General features: G+C 38.5%; 1 protein-coding gene across 3 annotated transcripts in view; it reads left to right on the top strand.

The window, feature by feature from the left end:
- LOC121320400 (roundabout homolog 1-like) overlaps nucleotides 1-18,960 on the top strand; it is a 389,786-nt gene that overhangs the window by 221,497 nt on the left and 149,329 nt on the right. For all 3 annotated transcript variants that reach the window (XM_041258686.1, XM_041258685.1, XM_041258687.1), the window contains one exon: nucleotides 15,067-15,393. In XM_041258686.1, coding sequence (XP_041114620.1) covers nucleotides 15,067-15,393 — 327 coding nt within the window. The remainder of the gene's footprint in view (nucleotides 1-15,066; nucleotides 15,394-18,960) is intronic.

Here is an 18,960-nt window from a genome sequence, read left to right as displayed (position 1 = left end):
CTGGGTCCCTACTGACTCATAAGATGAGAATCCTCCTTTTTTGAAGGCAGAGGTGGAGTGTGTATGTATTACTATACTTATATCTCTCAGACAGTGGTGAGGAAAACCCCCCTTTTGGGGGGGAACCTCTGGTGGTCCTGGCGAGGTATAGCCCCCCCCCCCCCCCCCCACACACTCAGGCAAGCTAGCAATGCTTTGTTGAGCTATGGGAATGTCAGAAATGGATGCACGAACGTATAAGTCAGCTGCGAAGACCAGCACCCCAGACTCTTTCTGAGGTGTTGGTTGACTCTGGCTTTGGCCACCAATGTTGTTGTCTCGATCCTGAAGGAGTGAGGGGTGTAGAACTGGGGCGGAAGGCCTGCCTTGGAGATCTGGGAGGCCAGATGGGAAGAGAGCCAATGCCTTTAATACTACTGTACGGGAGGAATTCACAAACAGAGGGTCTGAAGGGAGGAGGGGTTTTCTACAAACAAGGTACCTAAACATGGAGCTGTAAGGGCAAAAAGGAGAGTTAATCTTTTGACAGTTGTATGAACTGGCCTTAACAAAGTTGATCTGTCTTGGAGGTGCGAAGTAGGAGGATGAAGTGGAATTCAGTAACCATTGAAAGGTCGCAGGAACGGATGCCAGTGGAGGGAAGACTGGTGATTGATGGGGCTGCATTCTGCGCATCTGAGAAATCCAAAGAAAGCAGTTAGACACATTGTCTCCATATGATCACTGAAAGGTGTGAAGTAACCTTTTTAAAGGATTTGAATTAAAAATGTCCGCAGATATAGGTAGCGATGACAGGGAAGTTGGGGCTATGCTTTGTATGATTCTTTTGTGATAGATGCACTGCTGAAATAGACAACAAAGTAGGAGAAGAGACTGCCATTAAGAGATAGTGATACCGGATCCCAGAGTTGTATGACTTGATTGTACCGGGGGCCAGACGGAGAGAATCCCTTGCATGGACTACGAAAGCAAGGATCCAGTCTTGATTGAAAGGGGTAAGAAGAATCCCAGAAAACTGAATAGCAGTTCCAGCCTGTGGTGTAAGATGATGTTGTGGATTGATCAAGAGCTGAGGCCATGTAGTTTCTGGCAGATTGAAGGAGCTTAGATAGAGTTGGGTTTAATTGTTGGCATTGCGGGACCTGCAATGGGATTGAAGCTACTTCTGGGATCAATTAGCAGAACCTGGAGATGTGAAGGTGAAATAAAGCATCGGCAGCATTATTGTGGATGCCTGCAATATGGCATGCCTGAATAATGAAATTGTGGGACATTGAAATCGATATGAGGTGGTGGAGTAAGCTCATGATGAGAGGAGAGGATGAACAACCTTTATTGGTGATATGCATAGTGGGTAGATTGTCTCTGAAAAATAGGATTGATTTCCCAGTACACTGGTGGGCAGCTGCTACAACGGGGTATAACTCCAGAACTGATGTAGCCTCGAGGTGTGGTGATAAATTTAGAATCTCGGGGCCAGCTGCTAGAAAACCACTCCGTACCCATGAATCTCCTGAATCCTAGAAATTATGCATCTGTAAAAAGAAAAAATCATCCGGGGCTGAGGTGTAGTCTTCATAGAAGAGTGAAAGACTGTTCCTGTATTGAATTAATGATGCCCATATATTGATGTAGTTTCTGGATTTGGAAGATATTTTTATTCTAGCCTCTAGGCTTGATACTGTAGAGGATAGCGTGAGAAAATGTGAATTGAAAGTTCTACCCTGAGGAATGGTGCGCATTGCGTAATTGAAATGCCCGAGCAAAGGTAACAGTTCATGTTTTCTGATGGTAGCTGCTGTTTAGAATTGATAAATGAGGTATTGAATACGGTCCAGTTTTGCGGGAGGGAGGCGTGCTTAGAATTTCTTGGTGTCCAAGGTGATGCCCAGAAATTCCAGCGAGAGTACTGAACCGATGGCTGTCTCCTCGGAGAGAGAGATGCCGAGTTCTAAAAATAGTGTTCTGAGCTTTGTGATTGCTTCTGCTGGGGCATTTGATGAAGGAGAGATCAAGAGAAAATTGTTGAGCAGGTGGAGCAGATACGGGATGCGGCAGAAGTTTAGAAGTAGCAAGCAGAGAGCTTTGGAAAATGAACCAAATATCTTGGGGCTGCTATGGCAGCCAAAGGTGAGTTGTGTGGCGAAATAAACTTTGCTTCCCAGCAGATTACAAACAGGTGAGGTAGGGAAGGATGGATGGGCATAACCTTGAAGGCAGTGATACATCTGCTTTGGCCAGCTAGGACCCGCAACCTGCTGATTTGATTGAACCTGAAGGCGCCTGAAATGATGTACTACAGAGAAAATTGGTCATGGGGTATGAGCAAATTTATGCAGCTGGTAGAGCATCTTCGTTGTGCAGAGAGATTGATTAGCCATTTTTTTCTTGATATACTCTGTGCGGCAATGCCAATGGGGTTAACCCTGAAAGAAGGGAAGGGGGAGGGGCTGAGTGTTCCTGCGAAGAACCCTTTGTCCGTTGAATAAGAGTGCAGACTGATTGAGGGTCCGCGGTTGCCAAGTGGAGGTTACTGCAGTTATATGATGGTGTTGGGATTCTTGTCAGGCAGGTAGAAAAGCCGTGCTGCAGACCATCGATGAGGTAACTTGTGAGTAGCTGATCAGGCTGATGTTGGAGGGCTTGAATCAGGGTTGTTTACTGGGGTAGAAACTGTAAGTAGGCTAGAGCGTCACTTCTTAGAAGTGGCTGGGCAGACGGATAGAGAGGCCATCACCGCAGTGATGTAGATTCCTGCAGTATTTAGAAGAGCAGACGGATACATTGAAATAATTGCATATTTGCTTGGATCCAGCAAATGTGATGTTGTGGCTGTATTTATCCATATTCCTAGAAGACAAAGGTGGAGCTGATGCATGGGATCTATGAGAAGCCGAAAATGGAGCCGTGATTCTATCCCTGAAACGAGGTGGAGTGGAAGGGGCCACTTTGTCAGAGGTGGATGCTGTAGAAGTTTTTGGACACAAAAATGTAGAGTGTGCTGTAGAAGCGTAAACTGTGCAAGCTTTTGGCAGCCTAGTTAATTACTAGATTATCTGATGCTAGAATGGAAGCTGCTTTGGCTGTGAAGGCTTTGTGATACTCATAAAACATTGTACATTGCTTTGATTTCTGTGTTCCTGATGCAGGAGGTCTAATTGCGGGGTAGAGTTTGGCTTGAACGGTAGCAGGTCCCGCTGTTTTCTCAAAGCAAATGGTGGAGCCATCCATGGCATTTAGAGGTAAATCCCACATAGAGATTTCCTGGTCTGAGTTGGAGATTTAGCTCAACGGAGAACAGGGTTACGGTCTATGAAAAACAAAACACTTGGCAAGGGAGATAGGCGTTAATAAGCTTTAAATAGGAATTATATGATTGACAGGAGCTGAAAATTAGAAGAGCCCTAGATCTCGCTGCCTGAATTTCACGTAAAGGTTAACATTAGTTTTCTTTCACTTAAGCTCTGTATTCAGTGGATTATGTTTCTTTACTCATATATAATGTACACACACAAATGTTACATTTATAATTTATAAATCCATGGAAGAAAGTTTATTTTGATAGAAGTACTTAATCAGCACACTGAAGTTGGTCTGTTGAAAGAGGGGTTTAGTCACTGACAAATGATAAACTAGAACATTTTGAGTCCTGTGGAGGATTGCTGTACAGTAATACTGAGATCTACCCTCAAGTTCTACATCGCCTCATACATAGTTTTGCCTTTCATGTCTTCAAACAGTCAGTGCAGAGCTGCTCTTTTGCAGATAAAGCACCTTAATCCATATTTAATACCTCAGCGCCAACAGAACCTGAGGCTGGATGATAGCCAGATACTCACTGGGGCTTTACATGGTTTCACAGTCTTAGCCTGGATACACTGAAGAGGACAGGCATTTATTTTATTTATTTACTTTTTTTTTTTTTTTTAAACCCATCTTCGTGTGTGGGTTTACATTCTTTTAAAACAGCAGCATTTGGCAGAATAAACTGACTGTGTAATAGCTGAGAGATCACAATGGACTAGGAGAATGAACATTTTGGGTTAGCTAAGGCAGTGGTGATTGAAGTAGCAGCTATATTGCGTTTCATTTTTTTTCTTCCCCAAAGATACATTCTCTGCCTTGATCTTAATACTATTTTAATATTTATGATTTTCCCCTCGGGCAATGTTATTTTTTAATTGCACTAGGATCCTTACCTGTTTTTTTTTGATTACCGGTATGTCTTTTCTGAGACTAATGCTGAACCGATGAGTCTTTTATTTTCTATTTTGGTTTTACCTTTTGTTCGCTTCTTCATATCTATACCAAAATGTGGAACACCACTGTGAGGTTAATCCTATTGACATTAGAGCACTTGACCTTGTCAACTTACATTTGTCTCACCAGTATGTCGATTTAATCAACCAATTAATTAATTAATTCATTCATACAAATAGCATAAACAACAGAAGCATCATTAGCAATTTAATTGTGGGAGCAAGACGGGCACATTCCTATTTATAGAAGAGTAAATCTTGGTTTTCCATTGCTTATATCCACAGCAAGAATGCAAAACAATACTTACTGAAGTAGGTTCTGAATTTTAGATGTGTTACCTCCTCATACACTAAATAACATTTCAAAGGGTAAAAGTCTGGTAAAGTATAGTCAATGCATGTAAAAACACAACAAAACATGGTAGTAGGTACATGCAATATAGTCTATTTTGGGGCATAAGCCATTGTTTAGCTATTAAGATAATGTCATACATAATATACAGTACTAAAGAGAAAAACGAGGAAATGGCATAAACAAGCCACTTGCAGAATAATCTATGTGTTGTAATTTAAAACTGGCAAAGGCTAAAGCATTGTGTGTGTGTGTGTGTGTGTGTGTATACAGTGCCTTGCAAAAGTATTCAGACCCCTGACCAATTCTCTCATATTACCGAATTACAAATGGTACATTGAAATTTCGTTGACATTGATATTTTATTTTTAAACACTGAAACTCAGAATCAATTATTGTAAGGTGACATTGGTTTTATGTTGGGAAATATTTTTAAGAAAAATAAAAAACTGAAATAGCTTGCTTGCATAAGTATTCATAAGTATTCAACCCCTGTGCTGTGGAAGCTCCCAGTTTGCACCGATGAAAGAAATTGCCCTAACAAGGACACAATTACCTTACCATTGGCCTCCATTTGTGAACCATTAAAGTTGCTGTCACATTTTCTGGATAAAAACCCCACTGTTGAAGGATCATTGGTAAGGCTGTGAATCTGAAGGAAAATGAAGAACAAAGAGCATTCTACAGAAGTTAGAGATAAAGTAATACAAATGCTTAGATTAGGGAAAGGGTACAAAATAATATCCAAGTGTTTGGTTATCCCAGTGAGCACAGTTGGATCAATAATCAGGAAGTGGAAGCTGCATCACACTACCCAGGCACTGCCAAGAAAAGGCCGTCCCTCAAAACTCAGCGCTCAAACAAGAAGGAGACTTGTGAGAGAAGCCACAGAGAAGCCAACAATCACTTTGAAGGAGCTACAGAGTTCAGTGGCTGGGAGTGGAGTAATATAGTGCACCAGTCAACCATATCAAGAGCTCTGCATAACACTGGCCTGTATGGGAGGGTGGCAAGAAAGAAGCCGTTACTCAAAAAGTACCATCTGAAAGCACGTCTGGAGTTTGCCAGAAAGCATGAGAGTGACCCAGCTGCGATGTGGGAAAAGGTTTTGTGGTCAGATGAGACCAAGATAGAGCTTTTTGGCCAAAACTCAACGCGCTATGTATGGCGCAAACCTAACACTGCCAATGCCTCAAGATGCACCATCCCTATAGTGAAGTATGGTGGTGGCAGCATCATGCTGTGGGGATGCTTCTCATCAGCAGGGGCTGGGCATCTTGTTACAATTGAAGGAAGAATGGATGGAGCAAAATACAGGAAAATACTGCAAGAGAATCTGCTTCAGTCTTCTAAAAAACTGAAGCTTGGGATGAAATTCACCTTTCAGCAGGACAATAATCCCAAGCACAAGACCAAAGCAACATTGGAGTGGCTCAAGAACAAAAAGGAGAATGTCCTACAGTGGCCCAGTCAAAGTCCTGATCTTAATACCATTGAGAATCTGTCCAACCAACCTGAACAACCTGGAGCAAATCTGCCAAGAAGAATGGGCCAAAATCACTCCGACACTATGTGCAAAGCTGGTACATACTTACCCCAAAAGACTTAAAGCTGTTATTGCAGCGAAAGGTGGCTCTACCAAATATTAATATGTGGGGGTTGACTACTTATGCAAGCAAGATATTTCAGTGTTTTAAAATAAAATATCGAACAGAACGAAATTTCAATGTACCATTTGTAATTCAGTAATATGAGAGAATTGGCCAGGGGTCTGAATACTTTTGCAAGGCACTATATATATATATGTAGAGGAATTTTTTTTTTTGTGAGAATAAAGCATTAAAAAAAAAAAACAAGTGTGATTCATTATATTTGAAAAAGCATTTGGTTTTACAGCATTAGAAACAGGTAAGAGCAGTTGTGTAATTGTTTAGTGCAGTGTAATTACCTATACGATTGAAAAAATAAAATGAGCTCAGCAGACTTCCTGCTGAGAGGGAACTGCTGTTACCTGTTAATCCGTTTAAAACCATACCCAGCCATTTCATGCCACGTAATCTCACAGGGCACATGGGAACAGCTGGAGAAAAACTGGTGCGACAAGCTGCAATCAGTCTCATGGCTTAAGTGGAGACTCTTTGTCTTAAAGCCAGAAAAGGGTGTAGTGGTTGTTTGTAAGGAACTGTTTATGTTAGTTTAAAGTTGTTTACAGAAAATAGCAGGGTGTAGATGTTACAGACCAGGTGGCCAGTTAGTACTGCTGTTAAAAAAAAAAAAAATGGTGCTTACTGTGATGGAAGGCACCTGCATTTATATGCTGGTTCTGGCTTGAGCTATGGAAATGCAACACAATAGCAGCTAGCACACTGAATTAAACACACACATTCTCTCATATTTAATAGATATATATAAAAAAAAAAAACATCAATTAGCCAATGTTTAGAATGCCACCTGTGATGTTGAGCTTTAATAGCTGTTTTTAAACATGTGATTAACAGGTTGCATGCCACTATTTATTGCTGTTTTGCCTAATTAAGTTTACAATGTATCACCTTTCCTATTCTAGGGGAACTCTCATGCATTTTTGTCAAGTAGTGTCTTCTGCTGGAAGCAGCACAGGAGACTATAAAACCAAACAATTTTTGGTATATTATGCTGGTTTATATGACCCCTCAGCTATCTTAAGCAAGCTATAGAAAAGCACTGTATCTTTGGTTGCAGTGGATTTTTAATTCTAAAATGTGCTTCTGTTCTTCTCAGCAACAGTGGGTGTTGAGGAATCTTAAATTGGTCAGACCAAAAAAATAGCATAGTTGTCAGTTCTATTAAAAATATGTATCTTTTGATAAGAGCGCATATATTTTTCTTTCATGTTCATCCGACATACTGTCACAGTTCTCAGTATCTCAGTGATATGCTAAGTACATTGATGATACGCTACATGTTTCCTAGGGTGAACGAGCTTCTTGTAAGCAAAGCCTGTCATCTTGAAGATGCTGTTGTGTTTGGTACAGACTGTTCTGTCAGCTATTTTTAAAAAGAATGATGCACATCTTGAAGAAACCTGGGAAAATGAGTGAAGACTTTATAGAAAGCATCGTATGTCTGAGTTTGTAACTGAACAAAAGCTAGCAGTCAACTTTGAAATCTGCTGTGAGATAGTCTGCACCTTGTGGACTTGCGCCTCGAGGATAGCCTTTGCTCGCGATACAGATTTGGCTGACTTGTACCGTTGATTCGGTAAACCCTGAGTACATTTTCAAATCCCTGTTAAAGTGGTTTCTGACATAGGGCCTCCTGGACACTCATGCTACCGCAGTTGGAAGAAAGGAGCAAGCACAATACCCAACTGTCAGTTGTAGGCAGGTATTTTTCTTTTCCCCCCAAATATGTTTTATTTATTTATTTTCCCTGCAACAATGAAATATTTCAGCAGTGAATTTATAGCCAAGTTGTTTTGTGTCTTCAATGGCTGTTAAATGCCTAAATCTTTTAGGTTGCTTGCTATCTTTGTACATTTCTTCCACTATAGTGCTATTTTAAAACCTCCTTGAGACTGACTTTATACACTGCTTACTATACACTGAAATTAGTGCTACACTGTCTTCCCTGCAGGTTCTATGTGCAGTACATCCTGTCATGCCAGCTTTAAGTCCTATTAATCACATTAATAGTATAGCATACATTATAGCCTGTAAAAATGCATCCTCCCATTACTGATGTAATAAAACAAGTACATTGTAACATATGTTAACAGTTAAGGACAGAAATTGTATTTTTAAACTTTTTTTTTTTTTTTCCTCTTACAGGATGTAGGTAACACACACACACACACACACACACACACACAACGAGTCTTCATGGAATTAAAGCTGTCTAGCAGTAAAATATACATTAAAGCTAGCGTTAAAAAAAAAAAAAAAAAAAAATATATATATATATATATATATATATATATATATATATATATATATATATATATATATATATATATATAGACACACACACACACACACACACAAATTGTTTAAGTAGTTTAATAGGTCTGTTTTGGAGGCCTAAAGTACTATTTTCTCACTAAGGGGGATAATTTGAAAGCTCTGTAATTTACATTGAATAGAACTCTGAAACGAAAAAAAATCACATTTAGGGCATGGCTACTCAAATAACATTACCTAGCCACAAGTCACGGTCACTTACATAGTTACAGCATATCACTTTAGTTACATCTATGTAAACAAAGGAAAATATGAACCCCTATTTGATAAAAGGAGAATTGTCTTAGATATTTAGTGTATATGTTATGGTAAAAGTGTGAATATTGGCAAATCTTACAATAACGCTTTACTTCTGCATTTTACTGGTAAATCTCAAGACTAACCAAGTGCCTTTAACAACAAGCTTCGGTAAATGTCCGAAAAGCCATATATTTTAAGGAATCTTGTACTCATTCTTGCTGTGATTTAGTTTTTTTTTCAGTACTTATCAAAAAGATAAGGATTATTTATTTATTGATTGAATTACTTGGAAAGATTATTATTATTATTTTATTTGGTTTAGTTTAAAGGACTTCAAGTAAAGTAAGTTTTGTCAGAATTTTCCAGAGCTATCAGTTACCAAATAAGGAGACTTTTCCTAACCAATGTTTAATATTTTTTTTGGAAAAACAGACATTACTAGGTTAAGCAAAGGTTGATGGGAAGCTGCATTCGTCAGAAGATTACTCATGCTAATTAATCTTAAAAGATAATAACTACATTTTAAAATGTCATATTCTTAAAGCTGAATAATTGCAGGGTATTTAATGTTTGGAAAGGTGAAGAAACATTAGTTCATCAGTAAAACTTATTTTCTTCAATTAATTTTGGTGCTAGAAAATGTAATGCTGATGAAAGGTAAGGGATAATGGCACTGTCTATATGTTCTGTCAGACGCCATGACTTTTGCACTGTTGGGCTAGGTTGAGACCACAAACTCATTTGAAATGGTTATTAATGCATATTAGAAAATGATTCAATATCATCAGCCAATCAGCTTCCGACTATAGCAGGCATTAGTACACAGTAGATGCCCGCTGGAGCATCACCTCTGAAGCAAATTTAAAATCTGTCTGCTCAAGTGCTGGCTTTTTTCTTTTTGACTTACTACATTTTTAATCTATTGGACAGTAAATACTAAACAAAGACACAATTGGTCCAAATTAATTTTATTATCCACCAAAACCAGCCAATCAATACTTTGCATCGACAAAAGCAACCAATGATGTACCTGCATCTGCAGAGTAAGCCAATCACAACACAGCAACTTTCAACAACAGCAAAGCGAGGCACAGATATCTGGCACTGTTCAGATAAACTATAAGCAACCCTGACAAGTGAAAATGTTGTTTAATAAAGTATGTTTTCTCCAATTGTGTGTAGTCCTTTATGAAAATTTTTTTGGTCTATTTTCCAAAAACTTCTGTCATAGGAAGGGTACCTGACGAAATCATTAGACATTCAAGGTCATTGTAGGTTTTAAAGTGTTTTTTGAAAGAACATAATGCAAAAAATATTTTTCTAATGGGGATAGTGCCCTCTCGATGAAGGCTGTACCGTGTGTTAGTTGACCTTGACTTTCGTTAGAACCCACACCTTCGGCTCAGGACACAACTCCAGTCGTGGTCAACTTAGCATGCAGCAGAGCCTTAGTCGATGGGCACTACAGCTTAACTAAATGGGTCATTGATAACATTAAGGTGTTCAAACATTTATTATTATTGATACAAGATATACATTTTGTTTTGAAAAACATAATCTGTGTATGAGACATTTCAACAGGAAACTAGACTATCTGGTATCTCTTCATTCAGACATCATTGTTCATGGAAAATGTTAAATTGCAATGCCAACAGACGAAGACTGTTTCAGTATGCTGGTGGTGCATCATGTGTATGCATTCATCTAACTCGGTCTACACAAACAAAACTAATAATAACTGGCAGGGCAGGGCCCTGCTTGTAAATAGTGTGATAGGTGTATTGCTGATGGTGGTTGGCAGGGATGGGGTTAATTTCCCATCCCTGCCAATTGCATATGAGAATGTGGCTGGAGCATTAACTGAATGATTAGTAGTTAATTAGGCTCCAGCCACAACGTATTGACTTTTTTTGTTCAACCTTTTTATTTTGTTCTGTGTGTTAATTTTGTTTAATTTTATAGCTCCAGTCACATGGTATTTAAGGGGGGGGGGGGGGGGTCCTTTGTTTGGGGTCTGTGCTCTTTGTTGTTGTTTTTAAATGCAGATACCTAGGGAGAGAATATGATCGCCAAATGATAGAAATGTTACCTGTTGAATGAGTCTTAATAGCCAACAAGCCTTTCCTGGTCTTTTTAAATGGTAAGTGAAGCTGAAAAGGCACAGTGGCTGTTTTTTTTATTCATATGGTGAACTTGAGCAGAGGGCTATAGCATGGCTGTCACAGTCTTCGACTCTCTCAGGCTGATTCACAGCAAAATTTGATGTTAACCCTCATCATATGTCTGCCAAGCACTTGAACGGACCTGGTCTTTTTACCTTACTTTTTCTAACTCTTTCTCTTGGGGTTTTCATTTAAATGCAAATGAATACCTTGGCACAATGAGCGACCTTTACCAGATAGTCGACTGTTACTGTCTGAACCTCAGGGCTTACTGTACACAGATGACAAGGGCAGATTGTAGTTTAACTTCTACTTAATCTTTCAAATAACAAAAGAGACTGAGAATACATTCATCTTTTGAAGAATAAAAAGGTTATGTTCCATCTTTTTCAGATAACTGAAAATAGCAGTGGCTTTATTACAGCAGGTTGCAAATGGAACCTACATTTTAGAAATTTGTGGCCTGGTTTATTAACCCTTTGCAGACTGAAAACTCTACCCTTTTGTGGTCTGACTGATATAACTTGACTTGTACCAGGACAAATATACACTAAAAGTATATAGTGTTGTACCTTTCTAAACAGCCGAGGATCTAGAGATTATTAAGAAAGTAACATGTTCACTCTATGATAAAATAAATATACATTGTGATTTACCGAGTTTGAGTGTAAAAGAAAAAAAGTTTTAGCATTCACTCATTAATTTTTCTTTAGAAATATCCTCATGAGTATAATTTAGTTATCGCCTATCTAAAAATTACAATTATCAGTGGTAGCCACAACCCTCAGGTTCACAGGTTTGTCACCTTCAGATTCTTTACTCGAATCAGCGTGAAGGCGTTCATCATCCGATAGATCTGTCATCTCATCAACACCTTCAGTAAAATATAAATCGGAAAGCATTCTTGGTTGTGTAAAGCAATTTTGTATGCTCACCGGTAATGCCTGCACTTTGAAGCCATTGTATACGGTAATCCAAAGCATATTTACTGAAATGCTGCACCTTATTAAAAAGGTATCTCTATTGGCTTGGGGCTTTAGTGAAATGTGTTTTGATGGGTGTGTCATCCCAGAAGTTTTTCACTACCATTCATATTTTGTTAATTTCTTTTTGGGTTTCTGAACATTTTGGACAATTTAGTAGGATTTCAGGTAAACTCTGTACTTGAGGTCGCCAAGTATGCGAAGGGAAACAAAAAATAGGGGTTTGTATTTATTGAGTTTGTTAATGATTGTAGAGAGATAGGACTGTAGAGGTGTAAACATCTCATTTTAAAAACCAGATTGGATCTTTGTTGACCAGAGTACTAAACTGTTGTTTGGTTCCACGGCATGCTACAAATTTCCGGAGAAATGGCAATTGCTGCAAACTGTTCATTTCCGCTCAGACATGGCGTGCGGATTACAGCTGTCAGCATGGCCAGTGTGCCTCGGGATGAAGTGTTGTATTCTCATGAGCGTTCAGACATGGCGTGCGGATTACAGCTGTCAGCATGGCCAGTGTGCCTCGGGATGAAGTGTTGTATTCTCATGAGCGTTCAGACATGGCGTGCGGATTACAGCTGTCAGCATGGCCAGTGTGCCTCGGGATGAAGTGTTGTATTCTCATGAGCGTTCAGACATGGCGTGCGGATTACAGCTGTCAGCATGGCCAGTGTGCCTCGGGATGAAGTGTTGTATTCTCATGAGCGTTCAGACATGGCGTGCGGATTACAGCTGTCAGCATGGCCAGTGTGCCTCGGGATGAAGTGTTGTATTCTCATGAGCGTTCAGACATGGCGTGCGGATTACAGCTGTCAGCATGGCCAGTGTGCCTCGGGATGAAGTGTTGTATTCTCATGAGCGTTCAGACATGGCGTGCGGATTACAGCTGTCAGCATGGCCAGTGTGCCTCGGGATGAAGTGTTGTATTCTCATGAGCGTTCAGACATGGCGTGCGGATTACAGCTGTCAGCATGGCCAGTGTGCCTCGGGATGAAGTGTTGTATTCTCATGAGCGTTCAGACATGGCGTGCGGATTACAGCTGTCAGCATGGCCAGTGTGCCTCGGGATGAAGTGTTGTATTCTCATGAGCGTTCAGACATGGCGTGCGGATTACAGCTGTCAGCATGGCCAGTGTGCCTTGGGATGATGTGTTGTATTCTCATGAGCGTTCAGACATGTGCGGCGACTAAATCATCTGAAGTGTTTCAACAAGTAAAACAATCTGGTCTCGCGTGCACACTCTCTCCCGCGATGACACTTCCACTAACGTATGTAGGTCTGATAAATGTAGTAACAAAGGGATGTCATAAACGACTCGGCGTAAATGAGACTTGAAACCAGGGTACATTTCTAACATGCCGAGGAACCAAACGATAGGTTCGTCTAAACCAGGGTACAATTCAGTAGTACCCCGGTCGACAAAGACCCAATCCGCAGCAAGCAAACAAGCCCAGTGACTGAACACTATTTACACATCCATCTAGTAAATCCATCAGTACACAAACCGTTCACGACCAAACTAATTAAAAGTATTATACTCCTCTTTCTACATTTACTTTTGTCACTTCCACCATTCCACACTATTAAATATGCATTATTAATCTTGGTTAAGAAAACAATAAAGAACTATCATTACAGGTTTGTCAAGATTCCTCTTATCCTATGTACAGCTGTCACCCATATGCACAATTCATAAAAAAAAAAAAAAAAAATCTCTACATTCAAATATATAATACTCATTGTTATATTTTAATGTATAAGAGACATATTGTTTCACAGTTTGTGCAGCTCTGGCTGCTCGTGTTAGGTGTAGAAGTTGCTGAGTGCAATCCCCCCTCCTACAGTTTTGTTAATTGGTCTTTTTGTTTTTCTTTGCAACCATGACTTTATTAAGATGTAATAGTAAATCCAACTTCTGCTCAAGCTGCACTAATTACCACAAGCCAACATTGACAAGTGATAAATACAAACACATTTTAAAAAATTAACATGCTGTATGCAAGTAATGAGATAATTGATCTAAAACTGGTTAAGTTCTCCACTCTTAATTCTGAACTGCTGTTAGGCTTGCATCATTATTTGTTTAATTTGTTCTGAATTTTCATTCTAATTATACTTCTGCAAATACACACATCTACTAAACAGATATATAATTCTACAAATATACAAATCTACTTAACAGATGGAGTGATGAATAATTTGCTTGTATTTTAAAGTATTTTGAGTGTTGGTTGGAATAATTATGTCTGTCTTGACTGAAGCTGTAGTAATTCAGACCAAACTAATTGAAAATTGACAAATCATAAAGATTTTCATACATCGTTGGATATTAATCAGTATGTTACCAGCTGAGGTTGCAGGTTTCCCAAATCATAACGGTCAGTGCTGATCTGTAATGGCTGGGTTTGGCTCAAACTATTTCCTACCCAAATGCATTATTACGCTTCACTGCTACTAAAATAGGTCCATTTCATCCCAAGGCATAATTTGCTGACGCCCATCGTGCAAACCTCTCAGCCTTTGAGCCACTATTTTTGAACGCTTTAATATCAGAGTAACAACATTAGTACATTTCTCAGCATTCCTGAAAATTAAATATAACTTAGACATTTTAATAAATATTCTATTATAAAACCCTTTGGTTATGATTTAAATAATTGTGTGGACATCTCTTACTTCACTGTCCAAAATCAGATTTTGCTTGTTTTAATTCACGCCATAAAAGCCTGTTTAGTCTATTTTGATTGAATACAATTTACAGTTGAGGCCAGGGTACAAATCTAGCTTAGCTGGGTGTTGTGAAATTGATGTTGTGGTCTCTCCTCCTCTCCAGTGGAAGTTAGCCCAATTCACAAAAGCACCATACAATTTGGCACAACTAGCCAATGACTGAATGGCAGAGGTTGTTCAGGTCAGAACTGGTACACTTGCAGGGTTGTAGGGGGAGGCTCATGTGCAGCTTGCTAGTGCCATTGTTCATTTTCACAAGTCTAGAAAACATGAAAAGACTATGTTGCTTTTGTTTCATCCAGATTTTATGATTACTGAGGCTCTTTTTGTTTGTGTCCTAGGATCCCGCCTTCGTCAGGAGGATTCCCCCCCTCGGATAGTGGAACACCCCTCTGACCTCATTGTCTCCAAAGGAGAGCCCGCCACTTTGAACTGCAAGGCAGAAGGCCGGCCTACACCCACCATTGAGTGGTATAAGGATGGCGAGCGGGTGGAGACGGACAAGGATGATCCTCGCTCCCACCGTATGCTGCTTCCCAGCGGCTCACTCTTCTTCCTCCGCATCGTACACGGCCGACGCAGTAAACCGGACGAGGGGAGTTACGTCTGCGTGGCCAGAAACTACCTGGGGGAAGCTGTGAGCCACAATGCATCGCTGGAGGTGGCCAGTAAGTACCAAAACCTGGTTTATTTTAACTGTTTTCTATACTTATGTTAACTTTAAGCTAGTCTGGTAACAGCTTCTACCATACTTGAGCATCCTTGACCTGACCCAGATGGCACCATTTTGTCTATACATTTATGGAAGCATCTCTATGTAGAAGAGGTGCTGTGTATATTTAAACTAAACAAAGGGGCTTTTCATGTTACAGTCACAACCAGACTATAATGGTGTACTGCTTCCCGTAATGATCACGTTTTTGCCATGGAGAATGTACATCCTATGATTTCAGGGGTCACTGAGTATGCTTAAAGGATTATTGAAGTTTTAGTTGTTTTTTTGTTTTTTATTTTGTATGTGTGTGTGTATATATATATATATATATATATATATATATATATATATATATATATATATATATATATATATATATATATACTATATATATATATAATAGAAGCATTCGCATTGACATACACAATCAAAGATCAAGTAGAGTGAAGGTTACTGCACAGTGTTGTCTTTTTGGGGTCTTGAGGAGTTTTTTCTAACCTTGGTGTTAAGTATAGTGTGAAAATAAATTTAAATGGAAAAAATGTGAGGTGCACAATAAACATCTAAGTAAATCTGTTCACATGTCATTTGGTTGAACTACATTAAATATTATATTAAATCTATACACACTCCTACATTCCTGTCTAACACATTTATATTTTTTTCTGATAACCACTCTCTCACCTCCCCTAACTTTCTATGTACAGTAGTCATTTTTTTCTCACAAAATGATAAATGACAATGAAGTGTTGAGATCCTTCACAATAAGAAAGGTTGGTATTGTAATTGCACTGTGTGTATTGTGTCTTGTGCCTCAGGGCAGTTTTGTGGACTCTTGAACCCTCTGTTTTGTATATTGTTGCATTATGTGCATTTGATCACAGATTAACCTGCCTTACATTATGGAATGGTAAATATGCCAGACTTCAGTACGTGCTGCTTTTCTTTTATCCTCTACCCTGAGCATTATGAGTGAACACTTTAAAAAAACTTTTCTTAAGTATCACTGCTTTGCATAGATGTCCAAACCCTGTCACTAAGGCTCTTATTGTAAGCTAATCAAGATGACTGGAGACAGGGTCATGCACCCATTTAGAAAATGCCAATCTGGTTTGTTGGAACCGCACTGTGTTATCGGCTTGGACTTGACATGAGTCCTTTTTCAAAATGATTGGTGCTGGTGGGAAATTAGCACCATATAGGGTTAAAATCTCTTAACCCTTCTCATTCCAGAACTTGTATATATTACAGTAGTGGGAATCCTTGATTAGCACAGACTGCATGTTTAGATGTCACAGATTTTGTGTACATATTCTTACTTGTTAAATCTATTCTCATGTCAATAAAATATGCACCTGTCGTTGTTGCACATGCATTTACTACTTTATCTTGGGGGATGAAGTTTAATCATTGTTATAAAATTAATATCTTGTGTTGCCACATTCTCTGATTTTTATTTTTTAAATAATTGTTGTATTGTCTTTATATAGTTCACACATTTTGTGTCTTTTCTATCCTTTCTGTCATTAAATATTACATGTTATCTAAAAGGGTTTATTCAATTAAAAAAAAAAAATCTTTTAAGCTTCTAAGCCACATAATTAACAATTGTGGCACACTACAAATTTCAAACTAAATGGTAATGACATAGTAGCATCTTTTAAGTCCTTCCAAAAAGAGACAGTGTGCTTTAGCACTGTAAACCAAGTGTGCTGCATGTAATTAAATTGTCACAGAAACCTAGAACATATATAGCTGTTTTGTGGTATAAAATGCAGTTTTGTGTTTTTTTTTTTACTTACTGAGAAGATAACACTGTACTGTTATTAAAATAAATAAATAGATTTTTTTTTTTTTTTTTTTTATCTGTGCGGTACTACAAAAAAGCCATGCATATCACATACCCAAAGACAGGATTGTGGAGATCTGTTTCTAGTGGCGTTATAAATTAAAGTCTAAATTATAATAGAATATAATATGCATTTTATCTTTTTATATAACATACTTGGTAGCCCAGGTAATTTAGAAGAAATTACTATACAACAACAAAAAAAGAACTTGTGAGTGATGGGTGTCAGTTTTGAAAGCTTGCCAGATCGCAGACCAATGTGTGTGTGTGTGTGTGTGTGTGTGTGTGTGTGTGTGTGTGTGTGTGTGTGTGTGTGTGTGTGTGTGTGTGATGAATTCCATTTGAAGACTAAGAGAGAGTTGTTTAATCCTGCATCAAAGAGGATAGTTTGGCTGTGAGTTCATTGTTTAGTTGAAATTCTTAAATTTCAGGTCACGCATGTTACTAGTCTCCAAAATGACAACTAGCCACCTTGTTACTGACTATAAAATGGGCTAACATTTCATTAATGTCCAAGTTATAGTCAAAAGTATCTTAAAGAAATCTCAGCAATATACTGAACTACAGTTAATAACATCTTTTAAATCTGTTTTTGTGTAGTCATCTCATACAAAAACCTTATACGGAATGCTTGTGATCTGAACAGTTTAACTAAGAGCTGCAATTACGGCAGGTTTAACTGACACTTCAGAGGAAGATAAAGCATTTCAACTCCAGGCGATATTATGTCTTATACCAAAGCATTTATCAAAACCTTTTATAAAGAACTACTCTGCAGTTCATTTACTGTCTCTAACCTAGAAGCTCAACAGCTGTAATAACAATAAGATGTTATGTTTCTTTAGAAATGTGCTTTCAGTATATATCTGACAAAAATGTCAAAATATATTCTATTTTCAGGCATCACTTGACTAATGTAGAGACCCTATGAATTGGTACATCCTAAACAATTCTATTCAGTTTAGGTTAGTTGAAGCACCATGCAAAAACATGCAGAAATCAAGGTGTAATGTAATTATATCTGTTGTAAGCATGGAATATTGGTATAAAAGGTAGTTATTATTCCTCAGTGGTTGATGAGTTATCGTCAACATGCATAACATTTCTCTACACTGTTGGGGTAATTTTCAAGCTTGGTAAAGCACAAGAATTCACAAAGCAATTCACACATTGTGCATCATGTAACTGAACAGAAACATGGCATGTAGGGGCTGAACTACACAATGCAATTGCAGTATATTCCACAATTTAATAAAGTAAAAGATGAAGCGGTATTTAGTTTTATGTGCTTATTTACTTAAAATGTCCGTAGTATGTTAGGTCACCTTACAGAGCAACTTGGTACAATAAAATCTGTCTAATTCTCTGTAAAACTGTTTAAAAAGCAGTAGCTGCTTTCTGCACGACTGTTAGACTGTTAAAAGACTGTAATTCTTTCAATATGTAAAAAAAATAAAAAAAATAAAATAAAAAAAATGGGACACACATCAGTATGATGGGTCAGGAGCATCGGGTTCTTAGTGGAAGTCATATGTTGAGCGCTGCCTCCCCTTCCCCAAGGATGGAAATTCCTCTCGGTGCAGACAAACATCTGTTGGCTCTTTCATACCAGAAAACCCACACACACAAAAAAAGAAAAAGATAATAGTGCCTCTGATTAAAAGTAGTACG

The sequence above is a fragment of the Polyodon spathula genome, chromosome 9, assembly GCF_017654505.1.
Source record: "Polyodon spathula isolate WHYD16114869_AA chromosome 9, ASM1765450v1, whole genome shotgun sequence".
In the NCBI taxonomy this organism is placed as follows: Eukaryota; Metazoa; Chordata; class Actinopteri; order Acipenseriformes; family Polyodontidae; genus Polyodon; species Polyodon spathula.
This window is presented reverse-complemented; position numbering and strand designations above follow the sequence as displayed.